Below are 27,761 nucleotides of genomic sequence, written 5' to 3' on the forward strand. Positions count from 1 at the left end.
TCAAACCCGTTCTCACCAATGAGTAAATCTATTAAAACAATGAACATAGTAAATGACGTGGTTTCCCATGGCCTGTAATTACTATAAAAGAAGAACAGAAAAAACTATACCACAGTCAGATATAAAATACCTAGTAATCAAACCGCGTTTTAATCAAAATTGTTTAACAATAAATCATCGAAATGTTAAAAGTATTTATTGGCACTTTTTTTGCTTTTCAACTCAGCGCTAGTTCAAACGGACAAAGGGTAAGACTAAATTTCATTCATTGAAGTTTTATATTTTAATTTTTGATTTTTCGCACACAAAGATATCTATTTCAAATTTTAATTAAAAAATACAAGTGATACGCGACTTAATGCCGATGCATAGTTATTTGAATCAATGGAGCAGTTCTTATGTTTAAAATTATATATTTTAATATATTCGATAGTTAAACAATTATTAACTTTTAGCTAGTAGTCGTAAACTCATTCCGATATAAGCATCCGTCGCGTTTTTTTTCCTACCTAAGCTAAGAGCTTTGAGAGGCTATTTCAGCGTGACCTTAACTAGTAGGTGAGCTCACGGGGCTCAAACCTGACGACGTTCCTAGCAAGAGCCGTGCTTCGCAGAATCTACCACCGGATCGGAAACGCGACCCAATGAGAAGATCCGGCGAGAATCTCAGTGGGCTGTGTCTGATGGTTAATTTACTTAGCTCTTCGTCGCAAGCGACGGGTTCCACGAGAACGGTGACGGAACACGGATGACCGGTGCTTGAGGTACCTAAAAGCACCGTTAATGGAACGGGAGGATCCGAAATGATGTGTTTTGAGCGACGTCAACTGCTCTCCATTCTGTCCGCAGGATCGGGAATGTAGTTACCGGCGGCCACGATGAGAGGGTTCTCGTGTCGTGTCGCTTTGTCGAAGTGGCGCATCAATGCCGACTGTAGATACTTACTGATGGACTCTAAGTCCAGGTCGTCATGGAAATCGACGTTCCTGACGAACCACGGGGCTCCGACGGCTAACCTTTTTTTTTTTTTCGGGTAGAGGGCCGAACCTCCTACGAGGTCCCCGCGCAAAAGGGGCGCGCGGGGTATGTGAGACTCAACGGTCTGCATGGTGTTGTGAGCAGACCGCGGGCCCAAGGATTTTAGGACCCACCCACTAAACGACTCCCCTGCACTCTTACACCCGACGTCCGATCCCCTCCGAGGTCAGAACCCGGATGAGGTAGCGGGGCTACCGCGGTCAACACTACAACCAGACGGCGCGGCTCACCCCAAGGACGCCCAGCCGATGGAGCCTTCGAGGCGAATCGAAGGCTCTAAAACGTCGGCCGTCTCGGTACGGCAGCCCGTCGGGCCGCCCAGACGATGCCGCTGGTGTCCCGGAATACCCCGCTGGACCAGAACCAGCCTGCCGGGGCGGGACGCGATACACCGTCGACCGGTCGCTCTATTCACTCCACGGCAGCGCGCTAGAGTGCTGGTAGCGCGCCGCGCGGCCTCACCCCCTCAGGTCGCCCCTTGACCTTCACCGGGGGGAGGCCGCTACCTACAGGGGCCGGGACGTACGGGCGTATTCCCGCCTCAGGCCCCCGGCTCGACGGCGACGGATCGGTGCGGAAAGGGAAGAGCTCTCCCTCTCTCGCTCCGCCGCCTCCTTCTGCGAGATGGTGGACTCGCAGAAGTCGAGCATCGCCTTCCAGGACGCGTCGCTGCCGAGCATCGTAGCCACGACGCGCGGCAGCGAGAGGTCCTCTCCTATGACCGCGACGAGGGCGGCGCGTTGCTCGTCGCGTTTCGCGCAGTGGTGGTACTGTGCCGTCGGTTCCCTTCCGGCTATTTTATGCAAGTACCGGCCGAAACAACCATGGCTGGTAAGCATCTGCGTTAGCCGGAAGGTGAGGCATCCGCGGTCGCGGCCCACCCAGTCCATGAGAACTGGGCGGATCGCCTCGACTGTTCGGAGGCCGGCCGACGGGTCCGCCAAGCGGCGAGACCATGCCTCCAGCACGGACCGCCGAGAATGGAGCCTCCGCGCTCGAACTACACCTTCGCCGGGGCGCCCTTCCCCCCTAGAGCGGAGGTCGCTACGCCACCTGTAATCGGCAGCGAGCGCCTCCGCCTCCAGGTCCCAGGGTGGCGCCCCGGCGAGCAAGCACGCCACCTCGAAGGAGACGGTGCGGTATCCTCGGATCGCCCTGACCGCGATCGCGCGCTGCGGACGTCGCAACGCCGCGACGTTCTTGCGGGTCAGGGCGTGGCATCATACGGGAGCGCCGTATAGTGCCATTGACCGCACCACCCCCATGTAGAGGCAGCGCGCCACCTGATCGGGACCCCCGACGTTTGGAAGAAGCCTGAGCCGGCCGTCGCCATCAGTCGAGGGCCCAACTTCTCAAAGTGAGCGCGGAAATTCCACCGACCATCCAGTTCGAGGCCGAGGTACCGAAGACCGGTCACCCCGACCCCGACGCGGACGCCTCCGATCACGAGGTGGGCACCCAGAGGCGGCGCTCGTCCCGGCCCGTGAAACAACAGGGCCTGGGTTTTGTCAAGCGCCACCTCGAGTCCCAACCGTCCGACGGCTAACCTGCAAAAACGGGATTGAATAATTTGGAGTGATTTTAAGTTAGTGCGGGCCGCGTGAGCGAACACTACACTTGCGTAGGTCATGACAGGGCACATGCAAGTTTTGTAGAGTGTCACCTTATTTCTAAGGGACAATTTACTGTGCCTGAAAATCATCGGGTAGAGGCGTCTTACTATGAAGGCGGCACGGTCGCGTGCTGTCTTTAAGTGGGGGCGGAATGTGATCCTTCTGTCGAGGGTGAGGCCTAAGTATTTGACCTTCGGGGCCCTAGTCGGGAGTGGAATGCTCAAAGTAGTATTCGGAGGGCGACCCCTTTTGAAGAGCACCGCAGTGCTTTTCGTGAAGTTAATGTCGACGTCGCGTGCGAACGTGCTCATCGACCGTTCGATCGCCCGACCTCGGTTCAAGGCACATCTAGCGGCCAAGTCTTGGCTACTTGTGCTAATTGCGTCGCACCACCATCTGTGAGCGGGCAGACCTCTAAATTCCAGAATTCGTTCGTCAACCTAGTTGCCCGTTTGCAAGCGAACGGCTGTGTGCCGCAATTAATTGCGATTATCATAACCTTGGGGCCCGTAAGGCGAGTGTGATTAAAGCCCCTGGGCACACGTCTATGATAATTGAGTCCACGGTCGACCTGTTCGCGGAATTCCTTCGCCTGAGGCATCCAACTCTATCGGTAGAATTTTTAGAATTCAAGATTCATCAGGTCGCGAACTCGCCCTCAGTTTCCGTCGCACCCGTCGCTTTTGCGTCGTCCATCGCGGCCTCCGTCGCGCCCGTGTCGTACACCACGGCCTCCGTCGCAACCGCCGCTCCCATGTCCCCGATACTCGCACCCAAAACTTCCGCGTCAACCGTTACAGCTTCCGCCCCAACCCTGCGTTCGTCCGCGGCCTACGTCACTTCCGTGCGTTCGTCAGCGGCCTCCGTGGTGCCAGCATCGTTCACTGCACCCGCGCGATCTTTCCAGGCCTCCGTCGCGCCCACCACCTCCACGTTTGCTAAAACACCCGTTTGCAGGTCGCACGTGCCCTCCTCCTAATCTGACTCGGAGTTGGACATGGACGTCGACCTTTCCCCCGCCACCCCAACTGATGGATTTACAGTAGTCCAAAAAAGTAAGAAGCGCGCCGCAGAGCTTTAGCGGTCGCTAAAGTAAACAAAGCCGCGAACGCGTCGCGTCCTCAGCCTCCAATCGCCGTCGCTCCCCCGGTCCGTGCCACCACGTTCAAAACCTAGAACCCTTCCACTTCCTTCCTAATGACGTGGCACCGAGTTTACGCTGGACCTTAAGGCCAAAAAAATCAATTTCACCAGCACCCGCAATTTCGCGAACGGCATTCAAATAAAAGTGCAATCACCCAACGACCATAGGGGCCTTTCTTCTTACCTCCGTAAGGAGCGTATAAGTTTCACACTTATACGTAGAAACCCCCCACAAAAACGCACTCCGAGCCAGTGCCATAACAGCCAATTGTACGGGCACTCTTCCCGTAAGTGTCACGCGCGCCCCCGATGCTTCAAGTGTTTGGGCGATCATCCCACGGTCCTATGCACTTGCAATCAAAAAACCGCGATGGAACCGCCTAGCTGCGTCCTGTGCCGCACACAGGTTCACCCCGCGAATTATCGTGGATGCCTCTCAGCCTCCAAAATTAAACGCCGCCTTGATCGTCCAAGCCGCCTCCACACTTGCGACCCTGACATCAAAGTTTCGGTACCCGCTGTGCCGAAGGCTAAGCCTGCCTTCGGTGCCCAGCGTCTCGGCTTGGGCTAAGCCGTTGCCGTACAGGAACACGGCTGCAAATCCCCCCTGCGATTCGTCCCGCCGTTATTTTTGTATTAAAAACTACGAATGTTTTGGTCCTGTTTGGAACTGCAATTAATAGTTATGTTACTTAGGTAGCTAATACAAAAAAATGTGGGGATATGTTCACATTTGTAACCACAGTATCTAATCATAGGGTTATCACATTACAACATTTTTCAAAAAAGTTAATGTAACTTTGAAAAAAAAAGAGCTGGATTTTTTTAATTATTTTTCCATGGGTAGCTATTGACCCGACCATAAACCGGTACAGGCTTATCATTGAATTTTTGGACACGCTGTATATATATTCTGAAGTCAGATATAGTACATAGATTTAGTTTACTTCTTGACTTATTACTATGATCTACAAAACGACCAACATTATCTTGTTTCAGGTCGCAGTGCCCTTTCCTAAGGATAAAACGATAATAATCGTGGAGGCCATGAAAAGCTGTATCGCGAAGACAGGAGCGAATCCGAACTTTATAGATGTGATCAGAAGCGGCAAGGTATCTGAAGATGAAAAATTCAAAGAATTCTATTACTGCACTTGCAATGATACAGGGTTTGTAAATCCTGACGGACACATAAAGGTTAAAGAGTGTATTGAGCTCTTCCCAAAAGAAACACAGCCACTGGTCGAACCTGTCATTAAGAATTGTGACAAAGAAGAAGGGGTCAATAAATACGATACACTTTTTAAATTTTTAAAGTGCTTTCAAGAAACGTCTCCAGTTCGTGTTGCGCTAGCATAAATCTTAAAATTTCCTAAATTGCGGATTCCTTTTAAAATATATCTAATTATGGCCTGTTTAATTTATGAATAATTGCAATAGTTTATTAGAGCCAAAAAACAAAATAAAAGCATTACTTTCATATCATTTATTTTATTTTAGTTGTTAAGCATACTCTAATTGGGTTAGAATCTAATTACTTGATAAGCGTAATTTTTATTGCGCATACTTATTAATTTTTTTTAACTATAATTTTTTTCTTGCGCGTGTAGTTGAACAGGCTCACGGCCCACCTAGTTTCAAGTTGTTATTGGAGCTCATATACGCTTAGAATGTCGTCACACACCTTGAGACATGATCGAAGTCTCAAATATATTTTATAATGGTTCTCCCATTGTTGGAATGGGATAACTTTGAGGTAAAAATCGACAGGATGCTGATACCCACCCGTGCTGGCTTACGATACGCCCTACCATTTATTCCAGTTCGTGACCGCCCTACGCGGGTATTATACCTAGTCAGGTCATAAATTCTGTCACATGTTTAATGTAAAATAATTGAAACAAGTTTATTAATTATGTAACCATTCATATACCAAAATGAACTTAACAAAACATAGATTCTTATGACACTAAAGTTTATTCAATATGACCTCCGTGATTTTGAATACAGGCCTTCAATCTGCGCGGCCAGTCGTCTATCGCAGCACGAACGAGGTCCATGTCAATATCGGCGGCTGCCTTAATCAAGGATGTCTTGAGTGACTCCAAATTGGGATGAGGCTTTGAGCACGCCTTTTCCTCCAAGTGTTGCCATATCTTGTAATCTAACCGATTCAAATCCGGACTGGAGGAGGGCCAGTCTTCGTGCCGGATGAAGTCGATTTCACGCGCCGCCAGCCAGTCTTGTGTGCTCTTCGCTCTATGAGCTGGCGCCGAATCTTTTTGGAATACCCAGTGCCTGTTATTGAACATGGTATGAGAAACAGGTTCCACAAGGTTCGTCAGGACTGTATTTTGATACACAGCTGCATTCGTTTTTACACCTTTCTCACAAAAATGTACCTCTGTTAAGCCCCAATAAGAAACTCCCAACCATATCATGAGCGAGGATGGAAAATGACCTCGTTGGACACGCGGAATACGGTTGCTCGCTTCTTCACTACTGTGTGCGTACACCTTATCATTTTGTTTGTTGTAGCTCTCTTATAAGGTAAAAATTTTTTCATCCGAAAAAAGAATTTCCCGATATTTTTTTCACGCGTACCGCTTCAACAAAGCGCGGCATCTCTTCAGTCTCAGATCCATTAGACGAGCATTCAAACGATGTCCTGTTTTTCTTCGATCTGCACGAAACCCTAAGTCTTCATTTAACACCCTCTTCACCGTGGTTCTGCTTAACCCCATCTGAAGGGCCAACAGTTTCTGCTTACGTTTGGGATTTCTTTGAATTCGCGCCTTCACAGCTTTTATCACTGCTGGAGTCCTAACAGACCGAGGGCGACCACTTCTTGACCTGTCGTCTACACTACAGTCTTCATTGTATCGTTTGATGGTACGATAAACGAATCTTTTGGTTATATTCAAATTTTTCAGTATGTTAAAAATTTGAATTGGCGCGTAACCGCAACGATGCAACGCAATAACTGCAACACGATCTTCTTTATGCGTCCACTCCATATTTAAAAATGAGTAAAATTCTAAAAGTATACATTTTTATTTTCATGAACAATTCGAAATTCGAATTCAATAAACTTTTTTGTGGCCAGCATTCTAAAAGAAAAGTTTTTGCTGTGTGACAATACTTATGACCTGACTAGTTATACATAGTATAGTATACTCAGATAACACTATTGTCTCCCGTCAATCCTTTAGTTGCTTTTTATGACACCCAGGATAAGAAATTGTGGTGTAAGGCTGACCGTTCACAGACGAAGCCATTATTTCCATGAACATGTTTGCTTATGAATTTTACAAGTTGTATATAATACAAATTAGAAAAAACATAGATCAACATCGAGTTTCAATTATTTCGTCATCTTTAGTAGAAGAGCTTCTTCTTGAAATATCGTTCAATTCAACACTAGAATTGTCACTAAGAATACTAAGATCTCTAACACTAAAAGTAGAATCGCAAGTTTCTGATTCAATATTGTCATTATCTGAATAAGGTTCTTCAAAGTTCGTATTCCTAAGGTTATAATAACGATTCCTATCTTCTAATCTATAGTAATGTAGACTTTGATCCTTTTTTATTAAATTGAAATTTTCATCAAGTGGAACATAATATGTTTTGATGTATCCTGCTCCCTTGACGAAAGTCTCTCCTCGGTAAGTCGTAAGAATGTCACATTCGTCCAGTAATATTGCTGTATTTTCGGTAACCTGAAATGATTTTGTATCAATTATAAATCTTCGAATGGCACTGCTGAGCCACAGGCAAATTTCAGATGTAGGAAATAATGATGAGAGTGAACGGACAGAACTTACTTGAATTTTACCAGTTTGTCCAGTCGAATCCATTCTTGAAGCCATGTTTACTGCATGTCCCCAAATATCATAAAGCGGCTTTAAAGACCCCACCACGCCCGCTGCTACTTCGCCGTGTGAGATACCTCAAGTTATAAAATGAATTGTCTTACTATTTCGAAATAGTTATATCAAAAATGTATTTGAAACTAATAAAACTAGCTCACCTATTCTTAAATTGAGTCCTTCAAAGCTTTGAAATGACCCTCGATTAAAATTTTGAAGTTGCATCATCATAGCTGCAGCGAATTCAACCATGGTTAATACAACGGATTTACTATATGGACTGTTATTTGGACTGTTCGATGTATGAGACATAGCATCGGGTGATTCGCGTCTATTTGGATCTAGTCCGCATGCCGCCATATAAGTCCAACCTGCCATTTTAATTTTTTCAACTCTATGAGCCGATGTTCCTGTTAGGAGCAACTACACAAAAAACAATTGGTTTATGCAAGTAATAATTAAAATAAGCGTTTACTTTCACGTTAATGGAATTGTTAATAATTACCCGGTCGAAATCTGAAATTACTTCATCTAATATGCTTAACACAAATTTATCACTCATATCTGCGTCACCTTCTAGGCCCAGTTTGTAGTCAGTGAGGGAGGCGAACATTACTGCCACATTGTCATACTTTTCATAATACAGCTCATCTATTGACCTATTCAAATTTAAGTACACCTGAACTGAAAAACAATTTTAAATGAAGTTATTGCATACATGATAACGACTATAGGGATTGTTTCCTAAAATATAAGTCCTAAAACATCATCTTAGCTTCTATTATGCTCAGACATTCATGCTTTAACAATTACAATCCGGTTTGAAGTATGGGGCGCTCATTACTCCAATGATGTCAAGCCTTTGGCCTCAGATCTACAGATATACGTTGTAACATCTATCGATATCTGGAGATCCGTCATTTGTCGTGAAGTCATTTACCAAAATAGAAAAATCGAAAGTATTCAATTTACTTACCTACATGAGCAGGTAAAATATTCTCCAAAAGCATATTATTAACTTTAAGCATAGTTTCAGCTTCTTGTTGCTCCTCACTTAGTTGCAATTGCCATAAATGGTCTAATCGGTTTCTGTGTTCAGTTGTTCTATCGATAAAATATAAAGTAATTGTAATGAATACAACTGAGAGAGTATGAGATATTCTTGGATCTAATCCAACATTCCATGTTGCATCTTCAGCAAAAAGAGAAGTTTTGATTTCCCAAACAACCCATAGGTAGAACACTGTCATTCCACCGGCAACGATCCACTTAAATATGAAAAAAACTCTGCTGAATAGGAAATTCAAAAGGAGCGCCAGCCCCCAACATTGTGTGACGTGCTAAAAATGAAATTTAGATAAAAATTATTGACGTAGTTTACATTATTAATAAAAATTATAGCTCTATTAAAAATATAATGTAATTAATTACCCATGACGATACACAATTGGATAATACTGATTCAGCATCCACTAATTCTACTTCTACAACAGAACATCCAACAACTGCAATTACTGAAGTAGCAGCCAGACCTAGACTTATCAATAAATACATTATTGTTCTTATTTTAGCAGATCTTATTATATTTGAAGAAATGTCATATATATATCGCAAATATTTGTTTTTCGGTTCATCGATTCCTTTGTATTTTGTCCATAAAAAGTGGAACCACGTGAAGGGTTGCATTATAATTAGTCCGATAACAAGGAATCCAAAAAGCAGCCAAGTAACCCAATGGAAATCATAAAGCCTGAAAGTAATAATAGTATATTGTACTAAATATATGAAAAAAAAGTAGAGTATTGCTAAAAATAAATTTTCTTATTATTAGATACATTGCTCACCAATTTGTAGTTAATCCATTGATCAATAAAATCAAGCATAAAATAATAAGACAGCATGTTATGTAATATTTAAATAGTGGATCCGACAGCAAAAGGAACATTTTTTCAAGACGGAAGTCTTTGAACATTAGCGAACAACGGTTCAAGTTTGACTCTTTCTTGAAAAATTCTCTGAAATCAGAAAGGAAGAACAGTTTGTTATTATTGTGCATTGATTGATTTTAATCGAATCTATGATTTTTTTGACTCTGATTGTTTCTATAATATTTTATTTTGATGTTTTTTTTAGTTTTTTTTTTACATTCGAATCTGGTGCTGGAGGTCAGAACCAGTTCATGTTTATTATACTTTTATTTACATTATATTTTCTGCATTACAATAATGTTTTGAATTTATAGTGTTAAATAAAATGCCAAGGCTTACTTTCCCTTTGTCATTTCTTCGATCTCCTTTGCCATCTGCGCGTCAGCAGCTTTCAACATTTGCTGGTATTCCACCAAGTTCTCGTCCATGAATGTTGTTGTTCGTCTCGTTGAATTTCTGTTATCCGATCGCTACTGGAAATACAAAAAAATATTGTAAATTACATACAAGCGTGTCAATGCGACAACGATCTTATCACTTACTCTAGACGTTGAAGTTTTAGTTGTGATTATCTTGTTAAATCCAACGGATGCTCTACGGAAGGGTTTGTATTCTGGAGGCTGAAAATTAACAAACATATTTGATAATTCCTTGAAATGTTACTCGATATCACAACTTCACTGTAACTTACCCTGGCTGGTCGTGACAGAAGAAAGGTTTCCAGTTTATTTTTTGTGATGAAAGGATCATTTTGAGATTCAAAATTTGGTTCAATAATATATTCTCTTGCAAAATCTATAAGGAGTTCTAGCGTTTGCTTGGTTACGTGAACTTTTCTGAAATTAAATTTGTTTTATTTATTTTTTATCTATAACTTTATTGCTGCACGCTTCAATTCGTTATCGGATTTATACATAAAATTAGTCATATCTATTTATCATACCCAGCTTTTCCGGTGGATTCCATTTTGTTTGCTATGGTAACGTCTTTTGACCAAACATCGTATTGCCATTTTCTGATACCTATCAAGCCACTCAGAATTCTCCCGGAATGTACACCTATCCTCATATCTATGTTTAAGGAGCGTTTTTCTCTGTAATACAATATAAAAATATCTGATGCACTATTATTGGTACATATTAATGGGTAGGGTATCTTGTGAACGTATAGGATTACCCTTCCTATTTTTGCTGCATAGGAGTAATGCGTTTGGTTTTTATAGGGTCGGGACAGCGGTTGTACTATTCGAGACTTAGACCTCATGGCTCAAGGTAGATGATCACATTCACGTAGTAATGTGTACAATTTCTGATAACAACTTAACATCAGCAGGATCACTCGAAGCAAAAAAGAATATTTTTGTTTTTCTAACCAAACACTACTTTGTAAATTACTTTAAATTAGTAAATCAGATTTGGATCTGATGTATGCGTTAAGTTAGAACTAAGGTGAAAAGTATCGTTTAAAATCATTTCCTACCTGACATCTTTGATGATATGAATCATTTCCAGTCCTAAATCAACGCAGTTTTTCGCATGATAAACAGAAGGCTTAGGAATTCCACTGACGCAGTAGTAACAGTCACCAAGGAATTTTATCCGTAGTACATCGTATTCCTGATCAAATTTGAAAAATATTAAGGTACAGTGTTATGTTTACCAATCGATGGCATAAAACATTGTATTAAAGCTAAATGGTTCAAAGAATGGCTGGATAGAAATATATAGTTAGTTTAATTAATCTCGCTTTTTTTTATTGTAAAATATATCCGTCGAATACTTCATTACAGCTACGAATACAGTTTTCGTGATTAAGGACCACGACAACCATGATAATGATCCTGAGGTTTAGCTTCAAGATTGATAATGGTTTCCAAATTAATAACATAATATGTATCGTGTCAAACATGGCATTGCTAGCCACTGATCACTAGCGTTGGGTTAGCGTTTGAAAATAGTATCAAATGGCGTATTGTGGAAAAATGTTGCTTCGTCGTGCAATTTAACTATGGATATTATTTTAATGATAAAATTGTTTGAATACGTAGCATTATACCTCTGAAGCCTCGTCAAATCTTCCGAAAAGCTCGTTCAGTAATTCCACCATTCTCATGGGAGATAAACTTGTTGATATCATTGTGTAATTAACGACATCCGCATAAAGAATACTGACATTTTCGTGTTCTTCGACGTATAGCTGACTAAAACAAAAACAATTATTAACTAATTATTATAATTATTCACAATTTTTACATAATTTAATATTTAAAAAAAAATTAAGCAGCAATTTTTTTTGCTTCCTTTTTTGCTTCATGTGTTAAATATTGAGACGTTTTAATGCTAAGGTTTTCTGAAGAGCTATAAAACTCCCAACGTAAATTTTTAACGAGGTAATCAATCGTACTTATATCTCATCATCATCACTTATATCTCAAGGTGGGTGGCGCATTTACGTTATAGATGTCTATGGGCTCCAGTAACCACTTAACACCAGGTGGGATGTGAGCTCGTCCACCCATCTAAGCAATAAAAAAAAAATCTTCGACTGCAAAAACACTCGAATAGAAAATCTTTTTTGCAAGAAGCTTCAGTTGGTGGTTACTGAAATGTCCTCGCACCGCTAACCCTGACCTCCTATCGTTCAAATTGGAGTATAAAAAACAGGTTCAACGCCGCGCAAAGTAAAGTTCTGTTGTGGCTAACATGTATCAGTTTCAACGATGCGACAGTTGTATTGACGAAGAGTTCGAAGTGTGATTTAGCCCACAAGACACAACCGGATGAATTTATCTCCGGATTTTATCTGCAGGTTGCAATTCTGGCGGTCAGGAAAGTACTGCTCTGGCTAGAGCAGATGTTAGCAAATTCTTTCAGGATGAACCCCGTGTGCTTGCTCACCGATCACAGAGGATCTTGAAGTCCTCATGGGTTAATTGACAACACACCTGGTACGTTTGTATCAAGCGATGCAACGGTGTTTGAATCCCGCAGGAATGTACCAATTTTTCTAACGTGAAGGATTCATTTCGTGTAATAAAAATCATATCCGCAAAATTTTAATTTGTCTTGTGAGTCCGCACGGGTAGATGTCACCACCCTGCCTATTTCTGCTGTGAAGCACTAATACTCTTTCGCTTAAAAGGCGGAGAAGCCATTGTACTGTTAAAATTGAGACTTTACAACTCATGTTTCAAGGTGGGTGCGGCATTTATGTTATAGATGTTTATTGGCTCCGGTAACCACTTAACCAGGTGGGTTGTGAGCTCGTCAACCTATCTAAGCAATAAGATAAAATAAAAAAGAAAGTTAAAGCTACTGGCCGATAGGTAGATAAAATAAAAGACGGTCATAGTGGAAGTGATACCTTTCTCAATCGACATTTGGCGACAGTGTTGGTACTGCAGTGAGTGACCTTTTTAATAATACATAAAACAGTACGAAACTCAAAACTGCTGCCCAAAATTACCTTTACCTCTAAAAAGTTTTGTTCTAGTTCAAGTAATGTTAAGATTTCGAAGGACATGGAATTTAATCGAAAAATAATTTTCCGTACCAATCAATCAACCAATCGAATGTATTAATGTAAGATAAAATTTGATTACAATGCATTTGAAGTCACGAACAGTTGTTTTTAATTAAATTTTTTTAATGCTTAGACGGGTGTTAAGTGGTTACTGGAGCCCATAGACATCCACAACGTAAATGCGCCACCCACCTTGAGATATAAGTTCTCAGGTCTCAAGTATAGTTACAACAATGTTTTATTTTACTTTTCTAAATTAATTACCTCTTAAAAGGAAGTTTTATTTATTTACTGACAATGAAACTATTGTTTGAAATATTCAAATCGATCGAGATTATGCGATATCAGTGACGATAAAAATAACTATTGTTTTTTTTTAATTGACACCGTTATTGAAGTGAAATTGTTGTTTTTACTGGGGTATATCATTTATTAAAGTTTACTATATCATCTATACATTATTTTCAGTGCAACCCTTATGATGTAGACCTCCTTACTGTGTATTTCATCTGAGGTAAACCGTGTCATAAGCCCACAGTACCACCATATTGTCTGCTTCTGCCGTGAAACACTCATGTGGTGGAGAATTAGACATCAGATCCAAGATGAGTGGCATCTTCTTAGCAACAAAAATACGCGATACATACCCATGTGAGCTCACAAAATCCCCTACCGCCATTAATCTTATCTATACGTTTGTGGGTCACTGTCATTACGCTGAATTCATGGTCTGTTTACTTACACTACTGTTTTTTTTATCTTTTCGCATTTTTGTTGATAATAAATACATATAAATAGGCTATAATAATTGGGTGTTAGGAAAATTCCATTCTTCGATGACTAGTTTGTTTTGATGATGATAGAACACGTTGTGAGCCCGCAAGGATCTAATAGGCATCGTAGACCGACACATGGGCTAGCCTTTATTAAATAAAACTTAGTCTTCGATGTAATTCCTTAAGGGGATAGCTCACATTTGCCTTGTAATATCCAAGGGCTCCGGGAACCGCTGGGTATCAGGTGGACAGCAGCACGTTCATTCAGTTAATCTCAATTATTGTTGTAACAAAATTAATAATATAACAAAACCCGAAGAAGAAATTTTGAGAGCCTGCAACGGTTGATAGTGACAGAGAAAGTAGAGGGATAAACGCAAAGAGGTTGGAGTACAATACGTTGGACGGATCACATATCCCACCAAATATAATTGTCGGCGTCATACTTTAAGAGGATCATAATAAATCTGGTCTATAAAATAGAGAAATACTGATTACAGCACCAACAAATGCTTAGTCGCTAATAGTTTTATTGGGTGTCGTACTTTTTAGGGCACGGATATAAATTCTTTCTTTATTCCTAAATTTAATCGAAATCACATTCGGAAATGCATGACTTTCCATAGCACCGGTTGCTCTTGTGGGAAACAAAAGCGCTTAAACCATTAACACTTCTCAAGAGTCCGCACACAGATCCGTAAACTGTCCTAAAGAGAGCCTTTGGATATGGTCGAATTAAATGCAAAAATGTTTTCATAATATTTTATTATGTTTTCAAACATAATAAAATTATGTAATTATGTTTTCAAAATATATGAAATCAACACTTACTTGAATGATCTCATAGTGTAGCTTAAGTCGCGAGTGTGTAGTCCCAAAAACATATTTCTAATGTCCTGTCTTACTTTGGATACGATGTGCTCTGGTAAAATACTCATCATCAGCCGTTCCTACAAATGAAAATAATATTGTTAAGTAATCTATTTGGGAAGACGGTACATCTAAGTACACAGCACATAGGAACGGAAAGCACCTTAGCGGTAGAAAGAAATGGTAAAAAAAACCTACACGTATATGATTAGAATACGTGTTAGAGTTTTTAATAATATTCAGTTTATTATACATTGGTTTACATAGTCTAAATTAAAAATACTCTTACTTCTTGATCCTTAACGAATTTCAATCTTAACGTACTCTCCACACAGGCTCTTCTGTCCAAAAAGGACCGTCTTGTAATTATTTCGTTCATTAGCCTAAAGTACACGCCCATTAGATTTACGCCGATCAGATAAATTATATCTGATGCTACCTGAAAGTAGTTTAGGTCGTTAGTTAATCAATGGTTGTGTGAAGACCGTGTTTTGATTTCTAAAAGACCTTTAGGTACTTATGATTCTTTTGCGGGGAATTTGTGTGTTTTTGTTCGAATGGCAGAAAAAATATTTGGTGGATTGGCACACGCTGGGCATCAGCCTGGCTGAATCTGATCCACCATCGCTCCCGTTTAGCCCGGACTCTACCCCGTCTCCTCAGGATACCGCTGAAGCCATAGACATCTTAACGTCACACATCACCTCGACATTAAATAGGTCATCGAAGCAAGTTGTAGCGGAGGACTTCCTTCACCGCTTCAAATTGCCGGACGATATTAGGGAACTCCTTAGAGCTAAGAACGCCTCGATCCGCGCCTACGATAGGTATCCTACCGTGGATAATCGTACTCGAATGCGTGCCCTACAACGCGACGTAAAGTCTCGCATCGCCGAAGTCCGAGATGCCAGATGGTCTGATTTCTTAGAAAGACTCGCGCCCTCCCAAAGGTCTTACTACCGCTTAGCTCGTACTCTCAAATCGGATGCGGTAGTAACTATGCCCCCCCTCGTAGGCCCCTCAGGCCAACTCGCGGCGTTCGATGATGATGAAAAAGCAGAGCTGCTGGCCGATACACTGCAAACCCAGTGCACGCCCAGCACTCAATCCATGGACCCTGTTCATGTAGAATTAGTAGACAGTGAGGTAGAACGCAGAGCCTCCTTGCCACCCTCGGATGCGTTACCACCCGTCACCCCGATGGAAGTTAAAGACTTGATCAAAGACCTACGTCCTCGCAAGGCTCCCGGTTCCGACGGTATATCTAACCGCGTTATTAAACTTCTACCCGTCCAACTCATCGTGATGTTGGCATCTATTTTCAATGCCGCTATGGCGAACTGTATCTTTCCCGCGGTGTGGAAAGAAGCGGACGTTATCGGCATACATAAACTCGGTAAACCAAAAAATCATCCGACGAGCTACCGCCCGATTAGCCTCCTCATGTCTCTAGGCAAACTGTATGAGCGTCTGCTCTACAAACGCCTCAGAGACTTCGTCTCATCCAAGGGCATTCTCATCGATGAACAATTCGGATTCCGTACAAATCACTCATGCGTTCAACAGGTGCACCGCCTCACGGAGCACATTCTTGTGGGGCTTAATCGACCAAAACCGTTATACACGGGAGCTCTCTTCTTTGACGTCGCAAAAGCGTTCGACAAAGTCTGGCACAATGGTTTGATTTTCAAACTATTCAACATGGGCGTGCCGGATAGTCTCGTGCTCATCATACGGGACTTCTTGTCGAATCGCTCTTTTCGATATCGAGTCGAGGGAACCCGCTCCTCCCCACGACCTCTCACAGCTGGAGTCCCGCAAGGCTCTGTCCTCTCACCCCTCCTATTTAGCTTATTCGTCAACGATATTCCCCGGTCGCCGCCGACCCATTTAGCTTTATTCGCCGACGACACGACTGTTTACTATTCTAGTAGAAATAAGTCCCTAATCGCGAAGAAGCTTCAGAGCGCAGCCCTAGCCCTAGGACAGTGGTTCCGAAAATGGCGCATAGACATCAACCCATCGAAAAGTACTGCGGTGCTATTTCAGAGGGGAAGCTCCACACGGATTTCCTCCCGGATTAGGAGGAGGAATCTCACACCCCCGATTACTCTCTTTAGACAACCCATACCCTGGGCTAGGAAGGTCAAGTACCTGGGCGTTACCCTGGATGCATCGATGACATTCCGCCCGCATATAAAATCAGTCCGTGACCGTGCCGCGTTTATTCTCGGTAGACTCTACCCCATGATCTGTAAGCGGAGTAAAATGTCCCTTCGGAACAAGGTGACACTTTACAAAACTTGCATAAGGCCCGTCATGACTTACGCGAGTGTGGTGTTCGCTCACGCGGCCCGCACACACATAGACACCCTTCAATCCCTACAATCCCGCTTTTGTAGGTTAGCTGTCGGGGCTCCGTGGTTCGTGAGGAACGTTGACCTACACGACGACCTGGGCCTCGAATCAATTCGGAAATACATGAAGTCAGGGTCGGAACGATACTTCGATAAGGCTATGCGTCATGATAATCGCCTTATCGTTGCCGCCGCTGACTACTCCCCGAATCCTGATCATGCAGGAGCCAGTCACCGTCGACGCCCTAGACACGTCCTTACGGATCCATCAGATCCAATAACCGTTGCATTAGATGCCTTCAGCTCTAATACTAGGGGCAGGCTTAGGGACCCCGGTAACCGTACTCGTCGAACTCGACAAAGAGGTCGACGTGCAACCTAACCCATGTTCAGCCCGCTGAGTTTCTCGCCGGATCTTCTCAGCGGGTCGCGATTCCGATCCGGTAGTAGATTCATTCGCGAAACAATTGCTCTTGAGTTGTTAGGTCTCCTTCGGAGGCGCTCGGGCGGTTGTTAGCAAATCCCGCCCCTCTTGGCTGAGCCTTTGCTCGCCCACCTGTCCTGGTGAAACTGGAAAGGCCTACGGGCCACCAGTAAATTTTCAATCATAAAAAAAAAAAAAAAAAAAAAAAAAAAAGAAAAAATATTATAACACTAAAATATACTTGGACGATCTTGTATATACATTACAGACATTAGAAAATTAAATATGTCATCAATGAATTTTGTGTGCCAATGAAAAAGTCATCGAAAGGTTAGAAACAGTATTTTATTATGGCAATAAAAAACTTAAAAGTAGTTTTAAAACAAAATCTTTGCGAAAGAAAAAAATAGTTAGAAAGCCTTTAAATACATAATATATTATTATGTCACTACGAACTTTCAGCTCGACAAATGGCAGTTCAGTAGACAATATTAAGAAAGAAAAAATCGCATTGAAACATGCATCCATGTCATTTACCTTTAATTTTATCACGAAACAAAGTACGAATAAAGGAATGATTGATTGTAAATTCAAGAATAATTTTCAAATCCGTTTTGGATAATCCCCTTTGATAGATAACAAATAAAATGTGCAATATAAAACATATTCAGCAATTCCGAATATGCTCAATTCCGAATATACCCAAGCTCTCTAAGTAGTCGATATCCTGCCTATTTTATAACATTTTACCAGAACTGACTGTGTGCTACTGAAAAAAGTATATTAATAAATGTATATAAAAAATAGGTTGGAAAAATGAAATTTTCCCGAAATATACATGAGTATTAATGGATTGTTTTGTTGAATTTAGAATTATGTTTATCATCGTGAAAGTGCAACTGAGAAGGCATTAGGTTTTCTCATGCAAATAATAAAATATAACTTACGACAACACCGATCTGTGGGTTCTGCCGATAAGTGAACAAAGCAAAGATCAGTACATAGATGGCGCTGACCAAAACACCCAGTATTATCACCAGGAAATTGTTTCTCATAGGTAAAAATATGTAAATAGACAGCAAAGCCATCGTTGCGTATGCTGGTCTCAACGATATCCCCTCGAACGAACTGTAGATGCACACAGCGATATCTGTAAATTTAATTAGAGGCAACTCAGCTTTTTGGATTGCATTTGATCTGTTGTTGGTGGATGATAAAAAACGTTACAAGTCTACTGTTATCTTCGAAACCGGGTTATAAATAAGATAATGTGATACTCAAATAATTTTTCAGCGCGTTATGGAACACACAAAGCACGGTCAGAATTAATGCATCTCAGCATATATTAATCACTTTTTTTTTTTAAACTAGGCTTTTACACTAGGTGATTTAAAAAAAATATTGGCGATAAAAAATTCGCATTTATTTTTCAATCTAAACATTTGTTTTTTTTATCATCCTAGAACCATGAGAAAGGTCATTATCGATCGTAATTATCGATTTATGCGTAATCGGATAGAATTTAATATATGAGTCTTTAATATTAGAAAACGTTTGAAACACAATGTATGTATCTATCTATCTATTCGGTATTCTTAGTATTTCAATGGGAGTTTATCTAAAACCTCAGACTATCGCTCGAGATACCGTTATAATTTGAATTAATCGATTTTCGGGGGATTCACATGTAGATTAATTTAAAATAGGATGATTTTACTTTGTTTATCGTAATCATGACAAAGTAAATGGATTTTTAGGAGATTGATTGAAATATACGTAGTGTTTGTGTTTAAGCGGTTATTGTTTTGATTTTTGTTTGTTAAAATAAGACTAGTTGAAAATTGAACTAAAATATAATTTTAAGGATTATCACACTTGTACACATATAAAATAATCATTATAATTTCAATCACATCAAATATAAACTTTAGTAACTTTTAATAGCAAATTTTAAATATACCTGTTAAAACTAAGTGCAAAGTAACAAAAAATGTAATAAATATCGGCATCCAATTGCACTTCTTCTTCAAGGGCTCATATACCTTCTTGCAAAGTGATAGAGCTGGTATTGCAATACGCAAAACGTACATTCCCATTGTTAAGTATGTTGACTCTGACTGTATTTGCTGAAAACATTTCTAAATAATAAATTAAGTAAGCCATTATAAATAAAATAAGTAGCTATCATTCGTTTATGCAAAAAGTCTTGAAGATCTATCGCTTAACTGCTATGAACAAAAGTATAAACTGATAAACTAATTTTGACATTCATAAGTTTAAAAACATTCAACAATAAATAGCCAAACGTATTGTAACATTCATCATCACTATCATTTTTAATATATTTTTTCATTTATTAATTTCATTTTTATTGAAAACAATAGTTTTTTAAATTAAACAGGTAACACGTGAACAGGATCGTATGGAGACTACAAAATTTTGGGATTTAATTATTGGTTTCTTATTTATGCTTGTTGGACAACTAAAGTGGCGGATAAAAGGCGCACAGAGATGCGAAGTAACGATAATGGATAGAATACGGAATGAAGATGTTAGAGGAAGCCTGAAAGTGACACCTGTGACAGAGAGGCTGAGAAGTGCGCGTTTGGGATGGTATGGACATGTGACGAGACGAAATGAAAATGAGGTTGGTATAAGAATCTTAACTATGAATGTGAAAGGATATAGAGGAAGAGGTAGACCTAAGAAGAAATGGATGGATTGCGTGAAAGACGATATGGGTAAGAGGGGAGTGAGCGAAGAAATGGTGTATTATAGAAGAGTATGGAAGGAGAAAACATGTTGCGCCAAATCTAGGTGACTGGGAGAAGGACAGGATAACGATAATTGATTTCTGATTTATGTAAGATTTTTCTTCAAAGATGTAAATTTTTTGTCTAAATGTATATACAGTAAGTATAATGTATGTAGATTATTATAGAAAATGATGTTTAGTTCACCTCTGAAAATGTAGATATCACAACTAAAACGATGTGTACAGTCGTAAAGAATACTAGAAGAGATACATAAATATGAATTAATACATCTCTCAGTTTGTCATCGTATTTTCTGTAGAGTCCTTCTAAATCTTTTTGATCAAATTGATCCTGAAACAATAAAGCTAGAGTTATTTGAATTGCCCAACTACAGATACAGTGACCATTGCAAATGAGGGGGAAAATGCTGCGTTTGATTTTTTTTAAAGTGATTTTTTTAAACCCCAAATCTCATTTTCAGATACTTTGTAAATCTCAACGTCCTTGTTTTGTACATACCTTACTATATAAAAAAAAAAACAAAGCTTTATCACCACTTATATGGACAACTTTAACTCACCGCGAGAATGAATGGAGAAATTAAGTAAAATTATTCCCGTGTTTAATAGGTGATAGGTATTGTAGAAATATCATGTCGACACAACTCTTGTTAATGAACTGATGAATAAAATAATCATTACGTTTTCAGTGTCTGTACATTAAATTTAAGAAAAACATTTCGATTTTTAAATGAAATTAGTATAAAGCGTTGTGGCGGTAGCCATCACAGAATACAAGATATATGACAGATGTCTGAATCTCGCTTACGACATTTTCAAGATAAGCTTGCATATATACAAGTTCCGAACAACAACATTTGGACCGTCGGTCTACCGAGCAATATCATCCGCTCGGTGGAAGATCTTTTCTTTGTCGCATACCTAAAGCGTGTTTCAAACCTTGCAAAAATTGGTATTTAAAGCTGCGCCAATAAAGAAACGAATCTAAAATGGCGGCGGCATTCATGCGCTCTCACTCTAAACTATTGTTGTCTTTAGTCGCACACGCCATTTTCGATTCCTTGCTTTATTGACGCGGCTTATATTAAAATATATATTGGTAAAAAATAATAAAATAATAAAATAAATTTCAATGTCATTCATTTAAAATGTATACTAATTTTTATCTAAGCTGTAAAGATTATTTTCCCAAGCAATAGCATTGTTCGTCCTTTTTTTGTTTCATCCATCATTTGATTTGTGTGGAACGAAATGATTAACACCGAGCAGTCTTATCTGTTTCCGAGAATTTGATTAAGTTCGACATTTAATTTAACAATAAAGATGTTTTCCAACATCCAAATTTTGGTCTACGTAGGTTAAACGAATGAATAAATTATAAACAAAATAATAATAATAAACGGGGACACTCGATCTTCTGGCCCCAAATTTAGAATTCTCCCCTATACTGTGTGAGCCAGAGACTGGTAAACCTACTTATAATCGTTAAATATTTCTTCATATAGAAATTATTTACCCAGATAAAGAGCAAACAAACCTGTTGTTGAACAAATGTTTACCCGATGTGGGTATCGAACTAATGACCATCGAATCCCCTTCAGCAGTCAAAAGGGCTAATCACTGTACCAGAATGACTATACCTAAAGCACTTAGAACTGCCGAAGGTGGTGGCTTCGAGGTGGGTGGCGCATTTACGTTGTAGATGTCTATGGGTTCCAGTAACCACTTAACATCAGGTGGGCTGTGAGCTCGTCCATCCATATAAGCAATAAAAAAAAAAAAGGTAGAGACATATGGAGAGAAATTGTGCAACGGGCTATGATAATGATGAGAGAACGGTCATCAGTCTAGATACGACCTTCAGGAATGAAGATGCCGACTCAGAAGAAGAATAAAATGTTACCTATGGTCTGGTAGGCTGAGAGCTTGTCTACTTTAGAGAATAAGAAAATAGAGGTATGTGCTTTGTTTTTTTTCGCTAACCGCTGCTGACAAATGAAAATATTTTCAATTCTTTTTGGTACTCTTATAGAAATAATAATAATATAATCCATTACTTTTTATTTCATCTTTTGTAATGTTCTAAGTTTCGAATACTGTATAAATTTGTGTTTGGCACAATGTTAATAAATTAAATCAAGTCCTTTTAAAAATATAAATGATACTTCATTTTTATCTTTGATCTCATCTTACCCTTAAATACTTCCAATTCCACTGTTTCCCACCAGCCAATTCAACTTCTTGTGTTCTGAATTCATGTAACGATGAGAGAACGCTGGTCGCTCTCCCTGAGTTCGTTGAATACCTTGCTAAGAGCTCTAAAGCGCCTACTTGAAGCACCACAGAGCCCATTGTTCGCGATAAGTCGCGATCCTCCTATTAATAAAAGAAAAATGTTATTGTTAATGAGATTTTTTTAGTAGCTAAGACTGATAGATTGCTTAATGTTACGCTATCACTGCATAGATACTATAACGTGAAATCAATTATATATAATATAATATTTTGGAGTCGTCGTGGCCTAAAGGATAAAACGTCCGGTGCATTCGTATGTAGCGATGTACCGGTGTTCGAATCCCGCAGGCGGGTACCAATGCTACTAATGAAAAACGTACTCCACAAATGTTCACGATTGACTTCCACGGTGAAGGAATAATATCGTGTAATAAAAATCAAACCCGCAAAATTATAATTTGCGTAATCACTGGTGGTAGAACCTCTTGGGAGTCCGCACGGGTCCACCACCTCGCCTATTTCCGCCGTAAGCAGTATGCGTTTCGGTTCAAAGGGTGTGGTAGCCGTTGTAACTATACTGATAACTTATAACTTATATCTCGAGGTGGATGGAGTATTTACGTTGTAGATGTCTATGGGCTCCAGTAACCAATCAATATCAGGTGGGCTGTGAGCTCGTCTATCCACCTAAGCAATAAAAAAAACCATATTGAGACATAAGATTGAACACATAAGTATACTTGGTGTGCTGTTATAATCAATGCTGAGGTTGGTAATGATTATCAAACACTTTTCGTTAGCGATCGTCCATAGGCAAGTTCGATCGTCAGTTGCACAGATAGCCTCGAAGATTTGGATTTCGAGATAAGATTTCGATTTCTGGGCCTCTTCTTTTCGATATCGTCGATGGGTATTTTTTTTTTCAAATCATCCCTCTTTTTAGGTTCAGGAGGCTAACCTGTGCCTGAGATTTCTACTTCTGCGTTGGGGAAAATTTGAAGGGGCAGTTAGAGTTGAATCTAAGAAAACCTTATGCCACTCAAAAACTTGCTTTCGAGCTTTGAATGAGAACTCTATAATGACAGACTGGTGGCAAGATAACATGATTCACCCAAAGTACATTCCTCCCGTGCGTGTAGCGTCGCGAGACATCGAAACAGCCATTGTCAGTGTCATGTTCATCGGAACTCTTGTCGGTGGACTATACTAAGCCTGGCTAAGACTTGACTTCTGACAATGTGTTCCAAGGTATTCAAGAATTTTGCCCAAGCCTGTAAAGTACTGATTTGCAAAGGAATTTTAGGTTATTTTTTCTTATCCGAACGATTAATAGCTTCCTTATTATTAGCGTTTTATTTACGTCTGTCTCAGGTATTTATAATTTCACCTAGGACGGCAGTAGTCCACGATGACTTGATATTATGGTTCAAAAAGTCCGATTCAGCAGACATAAAAAAAAAAAGATAATCGTCACAAGTCTAGAATCTTCGTATGATAGTCGTCTGTTGGGACATAATAATTGCTACTGAAATCTATGAGTAATATTTAAAAGTATGTCAATAATCTGATTGTGTGTTTTGGTCGTGACCCTGAATAACGCGATTGATATATTTCCGATAAAAAAAGGTATGCAAATAAATACTATTATAAAAAAAAACTATATAGTATAAGAGATAATATAAAATTAATATAATTAAATGTACAATACAATAGGTTAAATAGTTAAAATATTTTTATTTTATTGGTTAGATGAGTGGACGAGCTCACAGCCCACCTGGTGTTAAGTGGTTACTGGAGCCCATAGACATCCACAACGTAAATGCGCCACCCACCTTGAGAATAAGTTCTAAGGTCTCAAGTATAGTTACAACGGCTGCCCCACCCTTCAAACCGAAACGCATTACTGCTTCACGGCAGAAATAGGCAGATGGTTGGTACCCACCCGCGCGGACTCACAAGAGGTCCTACTACCAGTAATCATTTTTATTACACGATGCTATTCCTTCACCGTGGAAGTCAATCGTGAACATTTGTTGAGTACGTATTTCATTAGAAAAATTGGTACCCGCCTGAGATTCGAACACCGGTGCATCGCTCAACAAAACTGCATTGGACGTCTTATTCGTTAGGCCACGACGATTTCAAATAGTGTGTTGTAAGCCCGAATAGATATCGTCCTAGACACGTCCTTACGAATCCATCAGATCCAGTTACTCTTGCATTAGATGCTTTCAGCTCGAACACTAAGAGCAGGCTTAGGGACCCCGGTAGCCGTCCTGGTCGAACTTGGTAAAGAGTTCGACGTGCAATCTAACTTAAAAAATCAACCCGCAGAGTTTCTTGTCGGATCTTCTCAGCGGGTCGCGATTACGATCCGGTAGTAGATTCACTCGCGAAGTAACTGCTCCTGAGTTGTTAGCTGTCATTTGTTAGCTCGGGTAACTGTTTTGAAATCCCATCCCTCCTTGCCGAGCCCGTGCTCGCCCACCTGTCCTACTGAAACTGGAATGGCCTCCGGGCCACTAATAATCCTTCAATCACCAACCAACATCCTATCACAATAGTGTTGAGACTTCGAACTCGTGTCTCAAGATGGGTGGTGGCTTTCACCTCATGATTGTGTGAAACAACATCAAGTGATGTTAAAAATCCAGACACACGTGATATGCGTGTAATATGAATAATATTATAATTATATAAATGCGTATTATTATTACTATAAATAAATAAAAATAAATCCTTGTGTTTGTATCCTCTATTTTTCCTAAGTCATTATTAATCTGATTGAGATAAAATTTGGTATATTTGTTGTTGGCAATCTCGGTAAGGTTTCTGTTAAGTGCGATAAGTGGTATGTGTTTAGTTTAGTAGTTTCAAGAAATCAACGATTTTTTAGACAATTAGCAATAGTCATGGTGGAGCGAGACTAGTAGTACACTATACCATAAATTATTTTGTGAAAGACGTCTAAAAAGGTTTAAATAAAAATAAATTCTTCTACAAGAGATAATATATAAAAATAAAACAGACAGAGAGTATTGAACTTTTTTATTATTTAATTCTGATTTCTCAGTTTCTTGTTTCGGTGGTATTTAAAAATTATTCTCACGCATATAAGCGATTCGAGATTTTATTACTGCGTTTTTTGTAATTTTGACGTCAGAAAACGGATTTTCCCTGTACAGCAAATGTTTTTATAGAAGATTAATGATAACAATTAAATTTCCCACTCACTGATTTTGTTAATTAATTTTAGTTTTTTTTAAGTATTTGGGAAACACTTTATCGAGGAAATGGTTAGAATAGTTATGTTGTTGGTGACTGTTTTAAAGACTTTAAAAAGATTAACAAAAGCATAAGTTTTAAGGTAGTTTTTTTGCCTTTGTTTTTTGCTTAGACTTTGCGGGATTCGAACACCGTTGCATCGCTATATACGAATGCACCGGACGTCTTATCCTTTAGGCCACGACGACTTCTGAACAGAAATCGTACATCAGAACAGAACATAGCTTTTACTGTATTATTTAGTACGATCAATCGATAGTAGCGTATCTTTGATATATGAAATACATTAATTTATAGAAATACATAATGTGTATATGTAAAAATGAGTAAATTTTAACTCGCGACAGATTCGTTACGGCTAGAGAGAAAAGATACAATTTAGAAAGAGCGAGAGCGAGCATATAGACAGAGCGTCTCGCCAACCACTCGACCGTGGAGAAAGGGAAAGGACAAACCGAGCTGGGTCGTTTTTCTTATACACAGCATTTCCTATTACAAGAGAAATTTGATTTAAGGATGAAAAATTAAGAAAATCACAATACTAAAACGGCAAAAGGAGTTTTACTTCTTTCACGAGCACCAAGTTGCACATGCATCATTTTTTTTTTTTTTTTTATTGAGTTTAAATAAAGAATAACTTTGTACATTAAGAAAAGTCTGATGTCATCGATGACGTCATCCGATTTAAAAACCGAACAGGGTTTTCGCCTCTCTGTAATTCATTAGACGCGTCAGGAGTATTTACATAGACAGGTGCCACTGTCCTATAATTTTAGTATTCGATATTTACATCTCAAGCGACATTCGCGTTGTCATCCTAAGTCGACGGGTCCGATAACGACTTAAGCCAGGAAGGCCGTAAACACATCGGGCCATCGGGAGGAATAAAAATAATTGCAAAATAAACGTATTCTGAATTAGCGTACATAGGACGGCTACTTAATGTTTATCGATTACTAGAGTCTGTAGACGATGCAGCGGAATCATGCGTGAATGCCGTCATCCACTATGCAGCTCGAGGTCGAGCTGTCAATTACGGTGGAACAATGGTCATTCTGCTCTCCGTACTGGAATAATCGTGATAATAATTAGCAATAAAAAAGTTGATTATTAAATCGGAGCGTCTGTCTAGAGATGAAGAGAACTCGTAAATTATCGCACCGAATCGAATTAATGTGGTACGGTAATCGCACACCTATGTATTTTGTATTGAAATTTAGCTGATGAAACGTAATGGCATTTTCCTTGTGAGATGAAAACATGTGAGCTCTAGAACTTGTTCATTCACTTACCATGACAGTCATCGGAATGTTTTCATAATTCACGTACAAAAATGAATAGGTAAATAAACAAGTGAAATTGTGACCGTTTCACAACAAACACAATAGTAAACTGTCGCGTATCGATGATAATATATTGAGGTGATTAATATTGATAAACGCCACTTAAAGAACACGCAGATTACGAAATCGATTAAAATATTAGCGACTTCGAACCGGGCGAATTAAAATTAAATCAAACTTTGGATATCAACGGAATCGAGATGTTTGTCATTACCACGCAATCGAACATCCATAAGTTTTGTTTACATCAATCGTGAATTACATTAAAATTTGTTTTTATATTTGATTTTAAAATTGTCTTTATCTCGAAACGTCTTCAAATTAAATATAAAGCCTTATTTATGAACCAACTTGAATATTTAGGTGTACAATTAACGAACTTACTCCGATAACTGACAGGTCTTTGTAAAATATTGTAATCATTAAATTGCGCTAACTGACGATGTGTAAATTGCGGTCAATGAACATTCGTGATTTACGAAGTTCTATTTACTAATATACCCCTTCCTATATGCCATCTGTCTAAACGTTTTCGTATATTGTGGTAATTTATATCAAACAGTAGACCTGAAGCTTGCT

The 27,761-nt window shown here is 39.8% G+C and overlaps 2 protein-coding genes across 2 annotated transcripts; one reads left to right on the plus strand and one right to left on the minus strand.

The window, feature by feature from the left end:
- Positions 1 to 114: 114 nt before the first annotated feature.
- Positions 115 to 5,274, plus strand: LOC114242181 (uncharacterized). Its single transcript, XM_089727589.1, has 2 exons — positions 115 to 248; positions 4,794 to 5,274. Exons 1-2 carry the CDS (start codon positions 183 to 185, stop codon positions 5,151 to 5,153), a joined length of 426 nt encoding a protein of 141 aa, XP_089583715.1. The 5' UTR covers positions 115 to 182; the 3' UTR covers positions 5,154 to 5,274.
- On the minus strand, positions 5,270 to 27,247 carry LOC114250118 (adenylyl cyclase X E). The gene is made up of 21 exons (XM_089727588.1): positions 27,132 to 27,247; positions 22,513 to 22,695; positions 20,504 to 20,650; positions 19,504 to 19,669; positions 18,491 to 18,693; positions 15,052 to 15,201; positions 14,724 to 14,842; positions 11,650 to 11,794; positions 11,074 to 11,210; positions 10,538 to 10,687; positions 10,286 to 10,430; positions 10,137 to 10,214; positions 9,934 to 10,064; positions 9,511 to 9,681; positions 9,098 to 9,416; positions 8,643 to 9,006; positions 8,172 to 8,350; positions 7,828 to 8,089; positions 7,622 to 7,746; positions 6,958 to 7,516; positions 5,270 to 5,646 (listed from the first exon to the last, which is right to left on the minus strand). Exons 1-20 carry the CDS (start codon positions 27,141 to 27,143, stop codon positions 7,142 to 7,144), a joined length of 3,561 nt encoding a protein of 1,186 aa, XP_089583714.1. The 5' UTR covers positions 27,144 to 27,247; the 3' UTR covers positions 5,270 to 5,646; positions 6,958 to 7,141.
- Positions 27,248 to 27,761: the final 514 nt, after the last annotated feature.

Source organism: Bombyx mandarina, chromosome 05 (genome assembly GCF_030267445.1).
Source record: "Bombyx mandarina strain Sakado chromosome 05, ASM3026744v2".
Lineage (NCBI taxonomy): Eukaryota > Metazoa > Arthropoda > Insecta > Lepidoptera > Bombycidae > Bombyx > Bombyx mandarina.

Coding starts and splice junctions, on each gene's coding strand:
- LOC114242181 (XM_089727589.1), top strand. CDS start 183: ATGTTAAAAGTATTTATTGGCACTTTTTTTGCTTTTCAACTCAGCGCT. Junction 249..4,793: donor CTAGTTCAAACGGACAAAGG/GTAAGACTAAAT, acceptor ATCTTGTTTCAG/GTCGCAGTGCCCTTTCCTAA.
- LOC114250118 (XM_089727588.1), bottom strand. Junction 20,651..22,512: donor GGAATTGGAAGTATTTAAGG/GTAAGATGAGAT, acceptor TTATTGTTTCAG/GATCAATTTGATCAAAAAGA. Junction 9,417..9,510: donor AATGGATTAACTACAAATTG/GTGAGCAATGTA, acceptor TATTACTTTCAG/GCTTTATGATTTCCATTGGG.